General features: G+C 49.0%; 1 protein-coding gene across 1 annotated transcript in view; it reads right to left on the bottom strand.

Annotated features, from left to right (window-relative positions):
• PMPCB (peptidase, mitochondrial processing subunit beta) overlaps positions 1–14,331 on the bottom strand; it is a 266,044-nt gene that overhangs the window by 75,642 nt on the left and 176,071 nt on the right. The window contains exon 9 of the mRNA XM_085654026.1: positions 2,847–3,007. Coding sequence (XP_085510152.1) covers positions 2,847–3,007 — 161 coding nt within the window. The remainder of the gene's footprint in view (positions 1–2,846; positions 3,008–14,331) is intronic.

Below are 14,331 nucleotides of genomic sequence, written 5' to 3'. Positions count from 1 at the left end.
TTCAGGGCTGGCATCCAGGCCCTGCTCCTGCGAGTCATCCTCCTCATCTTCATCCTCTGTTGCTGAACCTCCAACCAGGCCATCAGCAGAGCTTTCTGAAGTTCCAAATTCTTGGTGTGTCTCTTGGTTGGCAGTCCCTTTTCCTTACAGAACTGCTTGAGCTCAACCACAGTGCAGCCCCTCAGGATGATGAGCTCGAATTTCATTTCTGAGGGTATGGTCACAGACACAGACAGTCAGGTAGAAGGAAAGTCAATTTGGAAAAGCAAAAAAGGGCCACTCAAAGAGAATTATAATAAACTCGAATTGGAATCAAATAATTTATCTGGGATTTTAGTGCAGATCAAAATCACTTTATGGCACTGTGCATAAGCAAGTCCTCATCTCACCACTGAACACCATTGCTGGAAATTAGGTTACTGGTTGAGGGGGGTGAAACCCTACTCAAGCAGCAACCATAATTTCTGGCAAGGTGAAGTCACAAGTAAACCCCAAATTAACCCTTAGGGTAGCTTAGCACAAAAGCAGTCAGGTTTAACTTGGATTATATTAAATAACTTGACATCAAAACAACAAAAATACAATCAGCAGAACCGGAGACATGCAACTTTAAGGTTTCAGGTAAGTTAAATGCCTAAAAGCTCAAAGCTACACTCTTAGTAATCTGGTCATGTGAGGTCGGGTGAAAGTCACAAGTTCAGGCATCGATGATGGAGGTCGGGACGGATACAGGGACCATCAAGGTAACCTTCAAATTCCAGCATGAAGAATTCCGTTTGTGGTGGAAGGGCCACGAGGAGCAAGATAAGTGTTGCAGATGGTAATTGATGTTGCACGAACATCCCTCAGACGTCGCGTCCAGTCATACTGGAGCTTCGCCTTAGCAGTCACTACAAGCTGTCAATGCTGTAGCACTATGTGAAAATCTCGTGCTTCCAGGCCTCGCTGGCGGTCACTATGGTGTGAAGAGTCTGGTTCGCCGGAACTTCTCCAGGCGACGCGGACTGCAAGGTCTCGGAGCAAACGGGCACATTTGCAAAGAGCCCAAAACTTCAGGAGAACTAAATTGAGGCCACACCTAGGGTCCAGGACCTGAGGGGCACCACTTAGGGGTCAGGCACTCAGGGCCACACTAAGGGTCCAGGACCTGAGGGCACAACTTGGGGTCATGTACTTACTCCAGTAGAGGCCAGTAGGATTCTGGCAGGTCAGTTGCAGGGAGCCTCTGGAGCGTGTTATGTCCCTGCACCTCAAAACAGCTGGCTGACTTTTGGAGTTACTTCCGCCTGGGATGAAGGGTGCAGGTTCAGTCTTCTTTCTCAGCTAATAGGGCAACAGAATAGCAGAGCAGCAGACAGACAGAGAGGCAGTTCTTCTGGCAGAAAACCAGCATAGCAGTTATTCTACTGCAGCATCCACAGGTCCAGGAGTGTTCTGAAGAGTTGGGTCTGAGGGTCCAATATTTATACCTGGTGCCCACTTTGAAGTATAAGGTTTTGGAGGTTTCCCATTGAAGTCCTTGAAGTTTCCTGCCTCCCCCTGCCCTGGCTCTAAGCTGGCTGCATGAACAATGCAGTGGTGACAAGTCCTTTGTGTGAAGGCAGGGCCAGCCTATTCAGTGGCAAGTGGGCTGTGTCCAGCAAGACCCCCCATCCCGCCATTTGATGGCCCATCCAGGAACACCTAAATCCCTCTATTGTGTGGCTGCCTAAGAGACTGTGGACACCAAATAGTTAAGGCAGGAAAATGCCAACTTTTTAAAAATTGAATTTTCAAAACTGTAACTTAAAATTAAAGAGGATTTTTAATTACAATTTTTCAGACACCTAACATGACATTTCAATCTGCTCCCAATTGAAAATCAGCACTTATTAAATGTAATAAGGTAATCCAGTGTTATCCTATGGGAAAGGAAGGCCTCACAGTAGCTAAGAATAAATGTAGGAGTTTTTCACTACCAGGACATGTAAAACTTAAAAGTACATGCACAACTTTTTAAATACATGGCACCCTGTCCTCTGGTCAGTTTAGGGCCTACCCTAAGGGTGACATATGTAATAGAAAGACGGGTCTGGCTCTGGCAAAAGGTTTATCTTGCTAGGTTAAAATGGCAGTTTAAAACTGCCCCCCACAAGATGCACTGGCAGGCCTGGGACAAGTTTAAAGGGTTGCTTAAGTGGGTGGCACAATAGGTGCTACATGCCCACTAGTATATTTAATTTGCACGGCCCTGGGTACACGTAGTACCACTTTACTAGGGACTTACAAGCAAATTAGATATGCCATGCTACCAAGCAAATGTTACCATGTTTAAAGGAAGGAACACAAGCACTGGTTAGCACTGGTAAAGTGTGCAGCGTCCTAAGGCCAGCAAAAACAGGTGGCTGGAAGGCAAAACATTGGGGATGGGGGGGCGAAGAGGGGGGACCACAACAAGGATTTCAGGTCCAATTAATAAATAAAGAACATATATAAGCAAGTCTTAGCCAAGATACTTGGTCTTTTATTTCTTCAGACAAAAAAAATGTACTCTTATGCAAAACTAGTCTTGCCATCCCCTGTTGTGGCGATAAAGAAAAAAAAGCCATCTAATGTGTTGTGTGGTAGCTTATAGTTGCAGGCACAAACCTTCGCATGCATGCTTCAAATTCATTTTTTAACTATCTGAAAAGCCAATATATTTTCCCAACTTTATAAAAACACATACATACAGCTGCAAAACCGAGTTTTATTATAGAAAATATTAAATATATGCAAATAATGCAATATGCACACTCTAGGGGTACATTTCATTAACTACACACAAAACCAGACTGTTTTTAGCAGATCCATAAATACTTTCCTACCATTCTTTTTGAACAAAGTGCATCATGTCTTCAACGGTATTTGGCTCACACACCATGTATAATCCCCATAGTCCGGTGTCTGTGTAACAGGTATTGAAGGACTGGAAGCTGTGGCACAGATTTCCTTGGCAAGTTATCTGGGCAAGTTTACTGGATAAATTCTGAGAAGGAAGGAACAAAATGGCAAGTCAAATTTAAGGTTTCAAACAAGTTTTACATGCATGGTCAAATCCATTGATGATGGCTATTCTATAGCATATCACAATGACAAGACAACCATTACATTTTATGTGCACAAAGGGAGACATGGGATGATATTTAGTGATGCTGACAAACATCTAAGAAACATGATTTTATAATATTTTGAATGCATATGTCATGGTTCGTAGGTCTAAAGTCAGACTCTATGGTATCCCTGAATGGGAGGATGAAAGGCCGCATGGCTTTTTGGTATCTGGTCTTTCTGATTGCTGGCTGCACAAAACTCTCAACTGTTTTTCTCCAGTGGACACCAGTGCAACACAAAGACGCTTTCTTGCTCTGCACCCTCCTCTCAAATGCTGGGATATCAAATAAAGCTTCTTTGAACCAGCCATGATGAAAGTCCCAACTGACCAAAGAACAACGAAGACGGTAAACTTGATAATCTTGAAGGGTTCCTGGATGTCCTATGACACCACCACATGGCTGAAACCTACATGCATCCTTCTGGTACAGGTAGACGTAATCGAAGTCCGGCTGCAGGTACTCACATAGAGAAAGCCTCCACAAGACTGCTGATTCAATGCAGAAGGATTGGGAAAAGACCAGATAGTTATTGAAAATAACTGCTTGAAAACAGTTATAGTCCTTCAGCTCCGCATCACTGACCTTAACTTGTTTTGAGGTATGTCACTGACCCTCATCCTGTGCCAGCAACATACCTACGTCTAGGCTCTGATCCCCCAGGGAATCTTTGATGTATATAGCTTGTCTGGCATAGACTTGTTTCATGTTAACAGTTGGAATCCATCTTGTTGCTTTTCATGCTATTCTTTCTCACACACAGTGAAACTGTTATACTGCAGGACGTTAATTCAACTGCAGTGCAACACTACTAATCCTTTATAGGATCTCAGGTTCCCTATGTTGGTGGTGGGGGGCTTATAGTTCCCTCAATCACAGGAGCCTGTACTTGTGTTATCCCACTTGGATACCTATCATGGAATGTCGCTTTGCTTAGAGATGAGATGTTTTGCATGGGCATGGTCCTTTTGCAGCAGGCTGCCCAATCCCCAGATCCTTTATTGGCTTTTGAAACAATGACAGAGCCTTGGGACATCTGTCCTTTGAATAGAGATCCAAACAATCGATTACAGCCCCTCCTACTTCAATCAAGTTTCTTTGATCATAGGAGGTCAGATCAAGCTTACTTGATGTGTGTCCTAGAGACAGGTGCTTTATGTTACTGTACAACACACATGACACATCATCGTATATAAACTATATACCAGCAGAAGGAATGTCTAAGGTAGCTGGGCCAGAATCATGTAAGGCCTTATAGGCAATGCACAGTGCTTTACATTTGATACGGTTATCTACTGAGATCCAATGGAGCTTCTTGATAAAATCTGAGGCAGGATGAAATTTGGGCATATCAAGAATAAGTCTTGCGGGAGGAGGAGCCTAGCGCGCAACCAAGATGGCCGCGTAGGTGCGAGGCTCCCGAGGACCTCCGCAACCTCCTACGTCTATCCTGAATTCATCCTGCCTCGGTTGAGGGGACTGTGTTGGTGAGCCTGAGCTGAGGTGGTACCCGTTTTCCGTTCTCAAATCGGACCTCGGGTGCCGGAGTGAGCACCGATTGAAGTTTGCGGCCTTCTTCTCGCCGGACCCCGGATTTGCGTTGGGGGGTGACCCAGTGGCAAAGTGAACAACAACGGCGGGCCGGGCCTGGCGAGTCGCGTACCCCGCACTTTCGCTTTCGCACCGTCTCTGCAAGTGAGATCGTGGAGCTTTTTGTGTTGGTGTGGCCTCGCTGGGGGACCCTGCCTGCCTGCCGGCTGTGACCCACCCCGCCGATCTGGGTTGGCCCCCCCCGGAGCTCGTGGCCCTGATTGCCTGCCCTCTACGGCGTTGCTGGTGCGATTGTGGGACCAGCGGCGATGGCCACGAAACAAGATGGAGATCGGTCAAAGACCAAGTCGACCCGGCGTGGCACCGTCCATCAGGCCAACAGCATGGACCACTATACCCTCCAGAGGGGATCTCCGGGCGGACCGCACAAGTCCCCTGAGGGCCCTTCTGATGCCCCGGATTTGCCCACGGATCTGACTCTCCACGACGTCATGGGCGCCATTTCCGAGATGAAGGCCTCGGTGGGCCAGCGGTTCGACACCCTGGCACAGAAGATCGACGCGGTCCTTGTGGATGTTGGCCTGGTGAGGGCCGATCTTTCCAAGACCAACGACCGAGTTGATTCTTTGGCCCAAACCGCATCGGGCCTTACGACTGAGGTGGCGGCACTACAAATGGAGGTGCGCCGGCTTAGTCAGGCGAGTGCACTTAAGGATCGGCGCCTTGAGGATTCCGAGAGTCGGGCCCGGAGGAATAACATCCGCATCATCGGAGTACCCGAGGGACGGGAGGAAACGGCGGCGGGTCTATTTGTGGAGGACCTGATCGCTACCCATCTCCAGCCTCGGGGACTGAGTAAATTTTTTGCCGTGGAGAGGGCCCACAGAGTTCCCGGGGGAAGGCCGAAGGTCGGAGCCCCTCCGCGACCTCTCATTGCCCGGATTTTTAACTTTCGGGACAGAGACGCGATCCTGCAAGCCTCCAGACTACATGGGCCGGTTAAGCTGGAAAATATGGAGGTGAACTTTTACCCTGATTTCACCCAAGCGGTCCAGAAGCAGAGACTGAGCTTCCTGGGCGTCAAACGCCGACTTCGGGACCTGAACTTAAAATACGCCATGCTCTTCCCGGCCAAGCTGCGAGTGGAGGTGGATGGTCGCACGCACTTTTTTGATTGTCCCGAAGCGGCCGGGGACTGGCTGGACACTCTGTCTGGGGATCGTGATCGAGATGGCGGGGGGGGGGGCGGCGGTCGGAGACGGCCCACTGGATCGGGACTGAGGGGTCAATATTGGGCCTCACTCTGGACGAATACGATGCTACTTTCGATCAAGCGTCTGTCTTTATACATTCCCCTCCCATGGAGGTTGTGTGGGGTCTAGAAGGGGTACTCTTTCCTCCTCTAGGGGGTCTAGCTAGTTTCATTCTATAGGGGCGACAGGCACACTGCAAGTTGGGGGGGCTGTCCGGGCTCATGCAGGGGTGCAGGGAGGGGGGAGTTTTGTTGGAGTTGGTGGGTTGGGGTGGGGTGTTGTTCGTTTACACCACAAGGCAAACGTATCATTGTGTTATCTCTACAGTGCTCTCTGGGGGACGAGTGATGACTTCTGTTTACGATGGGGGGTAGGGGACTGAGTTTGTTGTCCTGGAATGTTAATGGACTGGGGGACAGGATAAAACGAGGTGTGGTCCTGCAGTTCTTGAAGCGAATTTCGCCCGATATAGTTTTTCTACAGGAGACGCACCTCATTGGCAACTCCTTTTGCGCTATGAATCGACGGGGCTACCGCCTTGTGGCCCATTCGGGCTTCACGTCGGGTTCAAGGGGTGTGGGCATTATGGTTAAAAACTCGCTCCCGTTGGAGATAGATGAGGTGCGCCATGACGATAGGGGACGTTACACGGTTCTGGTGGGCAGAATGGAGGGCAGAGTGGTCGTTTTTGTGTCAGTATATGTCCCGCCGGGGCTGCAGACGACCACCTTTGCGGACCTGGGGCGCCTCCTCCTTGGCCTTCCGGAGGGGATTCTAGTGGTGGGGGGGGGATTTTAATGCTGTGGTTTCCGGAACTGTGGATCGTCACCCCCCTAGGGATCTCCCCCGGGCCCAAGCGTGGTTATCTGGCCTCTTGGATACCCTGGGGCTTGTGGATTGTTGGCGTTTAAAAAATCCCACGCAGCTACAGTACACCTTCCATTCAGGGGCTCATGGTAGTCTCTCACGGCTAGATTATGTCCTGGTCCCAGCAGCTTATGTGGGGAGGGTGGGAGAGGTGTGCCATTTAGCACTGGGTATTTCGGACCACTCCCCGCTCTTGTTGCACTTTGATATTTTGCCGAGGGGAGAGGGTAGGGTGGTCCCGATCCATCCCTGGTACCTGCGTGACCCCACCATTCGCGCAGAGCTGATTAAATCCCTTAAGCGCTATTTTGACGAGAATGTGGGGTCTGTGTCATCGGCGGTCTCACTGTGGGAGACGTTCAAGACAGTACTCCGAGGAGAGGCCCTGTCCCTTATTTCCCACTCCCGGAGGCGCGAGCGGGAGGAGGTGACCCGTGCTGAAGCTGAGATAACCGAGTTGGAGGGTGATCTAGAATGTGGGGTGACGGATGACAAATTACATGTTCTCCAACTCAAGCAAGCGGCCTATAAGGCCCTCGTCACGGAGGCGGCCAGGGGCCTCAGTAGAGAGCAACAGGGGAGACTGTATGATGTGGGTGACAAGGCTGGTAAATTGATTGCGTGGCTGGACAAAAAAGAGAGAGCGAGTCGAGTTGTCCCGTTGATTGAGAAAACGAATGGTGTGGGTGTCACTGAACCGGAGGAAATTGTCTCCTGCTTCGCGGACTATTTCCGTGGGGTGTATTCCCCGGTGTCTTCCCGCTCTGAAGAGGATTCCCATGACCTGCTCAGAGATATCGCGCTGCCTTCCCTTTCGGAGGAGGACAGAGTGTCGTTGGACGCCGCTCCAACCTCCGAAGAAATTGCCCTCGCCATACGCTCGGTCGCTTCCGGCAAGGCCATGGGTCCTAATGGTCTTCCCATCGAGTTGTATAAACTGCGACCGGATACGCTGGCGCCGCATCTCCGTGCTATGTTCCTTGCGGCCCACTCGGTGGGTTCCCTCCCGCTAGACCAGCGTCTGGCTACCATCGTGGTTGTCCACAAGGAGGGGAGGCCACGGGACCGGGTCACATCCGATCGACCCATTTCGTTATTGAATGCGGAGCCCAAAATTCTCGCCAAGGTGTTGGCCAATCGGCTGGTCGGCGTAGTGTGTGACTTGGTCCACCAGGACCAGTCCGGCTTTATTCCCCATCGCAACACAGCGCTTAACCTGCGGCGTTTGCATGGGGTGCTCGCACGTGTCCCGTTCATACGGGAGCCGGCCATCTTGGCGTCCTTGGACGCCACTATGGCGTTTGACACACTTGAATGGCCATATATTTGGGCGACGCTCGCGAAATTTGGGTTTGGCCCAGGGTTTATCAGCTGGGTTAAATTGTTGTACGCTGGCGCAGGTGGTTGTGAACGGTAGAGTGTCGGCTCCGTTTGAGTTGGGCAGGGGCACGCGGCAGGGCTGCCCGTTATCGCCGCTCCTTTTTGCGCTTGCCCTGGAGCCCCTGGCGGAGTGGCTGCGGTGGGAACCTTCTATTCGTGGTCTCCGCTGGACCCCCGAGTATGAGGACCGCGTATCTCTATACGCTGACGATATTCTCCTGTACCTGGCTTCCCCACGTAAATCACTGATAGTACTGGTTGATGTATTGCATTCATTTGGTCGTAACTCCGGCCTTGTCATCAACTGGGCTAAATAGTGCGTGTATGTTCTCTCTGGGGAGGCTCCTATCCTTCCGCGGGGCTGTCCTATCTAGATCGCCCCGCAGGGATTTAGGTACCTGGGTGTCTTCATTACCCTGGACGCGGAGGCCCGGTATGATCGGAACTTGCTTCCCCCCCTCCAGCGCCTGAAGGAGGATGTCGCGCGTTGGCGGCGTTTGCCGCTCTCGCCGCTCGGCCGGGCGGCATTGTTTAAGATGATGTCGCTGCCGCGTTTCCTGTACGCTCTGCAGAATACAATGGACCTCGTCCCGGCGCGCTACTTCCGCGAGGTGGAGAGTTTGCAACGCCGCCTGTTCTGGGACGGGAGACCGCGTATCGCCCTGGCGAAGCTGACGCTCCCGTGGTATGACGGGGGGATTGCCCTCCCGGATATTAAACGGTATTATTGGGCCTCCCAGCTGGCTGCGATTAATCACGGCCTATACGGGCCCGCCCTAAACCCGGCCTTTGAAATGGATAAGATGCTACTGCCGGGTGGTGACTATAATCGAGCGCTCTACTCCAGCTCGCTCGAACCACGTCTGACGGGCCCCACGCGTGTCATGGTACGAGTGTGGCACGCGGCTAATGTAGCGATGGGGTGGAAGGATCGTTTGACCCGGGCGTCACCACTATACGCATCTGAGCAGTTGGGCTCCCTGTGGACCTCGAAGGGCTTCGAGAAGTGGGACATGATAGGCATCAGCAGGGTGGGGGATCTCTGGACGAGGGGGGGATTCAAAACGTTCGAGATGCTGCAGACGGAATTTCAGTTGCAGGACAGGGAGTACTTTCGGTATATGCAGATCCGTCATGCACTATGCTCCGCCTTCCCGGACGTCGCCTCCATCCCGGAGTACTCCCCTCTGGAGGATAGAGTGCTGGATGGACATGTACCGGAAAGCACGATCTCATTAATCTATAAAAAACGGATTAATGACCGCTCGGGATTGCTGACTACTCTTCGTGAGGCTTGGGTTGCCGATGGATTGGAGCTGGAGGACGAGGACTGGGTCTCTGCGGTGGCCTCCCCGAAAGAGGTGGCCATACCGGCCCGCCTTCGCTTCGTCCAGCTCAAGATACTCCATAGGGTCTACATAACGGGGCCAAGGCTATTGCGTATGGGCTATGCTGTGGACGGGTTGTGTAAGCGTGGGTGTGGTTCTTTGGGGACCTTTCTTCATATTTTGTGGGAATGCCCAGAGGTGGAGCGATTCTGGCGTGGTGTGCATGAGGTCCTGCGGGTGGTTACGCGTGTGTCGCTACTGCCCGAAGCGAGGAGATGCCTGTTGAACGTGTGGGAACCAACCGACTACTCGGCGCCACAGACGTGGTGGGTGACTCTGAGATATATGGTGGCCAAGCGCGATATTGCTCAACTGTGGGGTTCCCAGAGGTCCCCGACTGTTTCGGCCTGGAAGGAAAATATGGACTGGTGCATGTTTCGGGAAAAGGTGGTGTATGTAGCGAGAGGTAAGCCTGGGACATGGGTGAAAGTATGGGGCCCCTGGAACGCCTACCGCGGGGGAATCTGTGCCCCGCCGTTATTGCCCGATCCATCGCCTGCCCCGTCCCCTTAGCCGGTTTAGCTCTCCGGTACCGGGCACTGAGTCCACCCAGTCCCTGTCCTGACCTTCTCCCCCCCTTGATACTCCTATGGATTGGTAGGGTCCCCCTTCTAGGGGAGCACGTGCTGCTGTTTTCGATTGTGGGTTGCCTTGTGGTTTGATTTTTTGTTGTTATTTATGTTAAAAAGAAACCGTTATGTGGGGTCCGGATGGTGTGGCCATCAACGCTGCTAACTCCTGTACGTTTCCATTTGCCGCAGCATGCGTTCTACTGTGTGTATCATATGCTCCTCTTGTTCGCTAGCGGCCGGCCTGAAGGTTGTAGGCCCATCTTTGTATATTTTTTGAACTTTGTAATAAACGGTTTCAAAAAAAAAAAAAATAATAATAATAATAAGTCTTGCTGCTGCGTCTTGAATGCTCTGTAATTTCCTTTTGTACTGCTTCTGGAGCTTGACATACAGTCTGTTACAGTAGTCCAATTTCAAAAGAACTAGTAAAGAAATTACTGTTTTTCTGGAGGTCAAAGGGATGGTAGGGAGAATCTTCTTAATAATTCTCAACATATTGAAGCTGGAGGAGATGACGGAACTGATATGCTTGTTAAAGTTAAGTTTGTCATCAATGGTTACACACCCAGATTTCTCGCTTTTTGAACTGGGATGGGGAGAGTTCCTGACTCCTTAGGCCAGCAAGCTGGATTCCAAAAATGAGGTTTGCTGCCAAACAGGATGACCTCGTTTTTTTCCGAGTTAAGTTTAAGGCAATGCTTACCCATCCAGTTGCAGGCTGCTCTCATACAGATGTGAAATTGGGAGATGGTAGCCTCCACATTATTGGAGGCCGACATGACAATCTGTGTGTTGTCTGCATATGAAGTGGGGGAGAACCCAAAGGATCTGATCAGGGAGAAAAGTTAGATCTTATAGTTATTAAAAAGTAGGAGACTCAGGGAACATTCCTGAGGGACCGCGCAAAGAAGGGAGAAGGACTTGGATGTAAAATTCTCCATCATAACCGACTGGTCCCTGTCAGTTACAAAAAGACTGAAGTCGAGAGTTTTGAAGGTGATGCCCAGTTTTTTAAGGTGATCAACAAGAGTAGCATGATTGACTGTGTCGAATGCCGCCAATAGGTCGAGGAGGACAAGAGCTGTAGAACTTACTTTATCAAGAATGATTTTAACTTAATCAGTAGTTTTTTTATAAAGGCCGCTTCTGTGCTATTTACGGCTCTAAAACAGAATTGAGCGGGGTCCAATAACTGATTGTCCTGAATGAACTGAGTCAGTTGCAAATTGAGAAGTCTCTCCACTATCTTTGCTGGAGAGCAACCTGGAGATAGGGCGATAGTTTGCTGGATTATCGAGGTCTAGATTAGGTTTCTTGAGAAGCAGCAGGATGGAAGCCCTTTTCCATAATTTGGGAAAGGTCCCAGAACTGAACATACCATTGAAGATGTTGGTAAGATTTGAGACGATTGGGATTGGAATCTTTTTTAGTATTGAAGGCGGACAGACATCATGCAGTGATCCAGATTTAGTGGACTTGAGTAAGTTAAGGACTTCTGTATCAGTGACATAAGAAATTGTCCGAGTATAGAGTCAGGAGTGAAGCTTGTGCTATAATGGAGATATTGCTGAGATCGGAGATTTTAGAACAGGTAAACTGATTGTAGATTTGTATAAATTTGTCAAAAAAATAGGAAGCTCTTTTCTCACAAAAGAATATTGTTGTTACTTCTATTCTCAGGGGTGTGGTAGGTTTGTTTATAACTTGGAAGAGTTCTCTGGTAGAATTCTAGGATATTTCTATTTGTTGTGCAACATAAACAGATTTTTCCCTAATGATGGTAGCCTTATAATTAGCCAGAGCCTGTTTGTAGATTACTTTATCAGAGGATTTATAATTTGCTCTACATTTTCTTTAAAATCTTCTACAGTTTTGTTTTTTGAGTCAGAGAGTTTCAGTGAATCAGGGTGCAGATTGTTTAATTTTATGAGGGCCCCTACAACGTTTGGGCACAGCTTTAGAAATGGCAGAGTTTAACCAGAGTGTGTAATTCTCTGTGGCCTGAGTTGGGTCGACTTGTTGGGTGTGATACTCCTGAGGGAGGTGCTGTTGCAGAATATCAAAGTTGGTTTTGGACGAAAGATTGTGCAATGTAGGATTATGATCTATTTTCCTACTTTGAGCAGGGAGGGGAAACAGTCAAATTGAAAGTGATGGCTTTATGGTCAGACAATGTGAATGGAAGAAACTCCTTCACTGAAATGAATGATTATTGAAAAAAATGGCATCCAATGTGTGACCGGTACTATGTGTGGGTTGATGTAGGCGGTGGGAAAGATTGAACGCCTTCATTATGTTAAAAAAAGCTTCGGTATCTTTATCCTCAGAGGAGTCTAAGTGAAACTTAAAATCCCCGAGTACTGTAAAGTTGCTGTTGCAAGCCCCTCCTTTGACCAAAGCAGAAATAGAGTGTAGAAAATCACTTTTTGGGCCTGGTGGACGATAGTTAAGCAAGCCTTTGTAAGCGTAGTTGTTTGTTAGTTTCAAACTAAAGGGGGAGAGATTCACAGTCTAAGCTAGGCGAGGGCTCCATTTTACATTCAAAATTATGTTAAAAAATTATACAGTGTGCAAATACCAGACGGTGTCTAGGCACTAACAGAACCAGAAGGGCAAGCCGGATCACTATTCGAGGAACAGCCAGGTCTTAATGGCCTTCCTGAACAATGTTAATGAGGGAAGATTTCTGATGGTAAGAGGGAGGGAATTCCAGAGCCTTGTAGCTCCTACCGCAAAGCTTCTGCCCCCCAGTTTGATTTAAAAGACTTTTGAGTGCGGATCAACTTTGCCCCTTGAGATCTGTTTGGCGAGTACCAATGTAGAGACCGCCTCAGGAACTGAGGACCGGTCCCGTGAAGTGCCTTGTATGTAATGCACAGGGATTTGAATTTGATACGACTCTGAATTGGCAGCCAGTGCAAACTCTGGAGGTGTTTGCCCACGGACTGAAATTTGGGAATCCCCAGAAGGATTCTTGCAGCCGCATTTTGGATCATCTGGAGCCTTCTTACTTGCTTTTATACCAAGATATAGTCCATTACAGTAATCGAGTTTGGACAGGATTAAGGATGTAACCACAGTTTTCTTGCTTTCTGTTGGAATCATAGGCAGGATTTTCTTGCTTTAAGGATGAAGAAACTGGATGTTGTAACTGTCTTGACTTGGGCTTTAAGGTCCAGTTTTTGGTCTGTCATCACACCTACATTTTTTGCTTTGGGGACTGGGATTGGTGCTGTTCCCAGATCATCTGGCCACCAGATCTGAGACCAGGAAGGCGAGAAGTTACCGAACAAAATAACCTCAGTTTTCCCGGAATTCAGCTTAAGATAGTGCGCGCTCATCCATGAGCTGACAGCTGTCATACACTCCCTAAATCTTTGTACTGGGGGTTGGGTATTTTTACTGATGGATACAACAATTTGTGTATCATCTGCATAGGATGTTATTCCATCCCACATGATCTAATTAATAGTGTCAGCTCACAGACATGTACATTAAAAAGTGTGGGAGTCAAGGAGGAACCCTGTGGGACACCGCATGGGAGTGTAAAAGACGGGGAGTTGAAGTTATCCAGGGCAACTGATTGTGTCACATCAGTAAGAAAAGAGGAAATTACTTCTATAAATTATTCCTAAGCCTCCACCTTTTTTATCAGCCTTTATCATGGAGTACCCTGCAGGGGTTGCAGTTAGGAAATCGGGGTGGGAGTGTTTAGTTGCCCACGTTTCTGTGACAAACAGGACATCTATTTGTTGACTCTCGATAAATTCCGCAGCCTCGTGGGCATGTTTGACAAGAGATCGTGCATTAATCAGAGCCAAGAGAAATTCGAAAGAGGACAGAGACTGAGTGTTTTTTGGGGAGAGTATATTTGACATTACTCAGCGGCTCATAGCCGGATACCTGAAATCAACAGTTATTCCATTTAAAACTGGGGGGATCCTGACTGGGATCAAACAGTAGGCAGGAGTGATCCTGTGAATTAAGTGAGTGAAGAGCTTTTCCTGACCAAGTAATCCTGATTTCCTTTTCTGGGGCAAAATAAGCAGCATCACTGGCCCTCGGCGCAATCTTGGCACAGACGGGATTGCCTTAGGTGCGCCAGTGGCGCGCCAGCGCTGTGCTTGCTGCGCGTGTTCGCTGCACGTCCTGATCAGCATGTGTTGTTATTGCTGGCAGAGTGCGACCT

This window comes from Triturus cristatus, chromosome 4_1 (assembly GCF_964204655.1).
Source record: "Triturus cristatus chromosome 4_1, aTriCri1.1, whole genome shotgun sequence".
NCBI classification, from domain to species: domain Eukaryota; kingdom Metazoa; phylum Chordata; class Amphibia; order Caudata; family Salamandridae; genus Triturus; species Triturus cristatus.
Note: the sequence above shows the minus strand (reverse complement) of the source record. Positions and strands in the feature narration are given on the sequence as shown.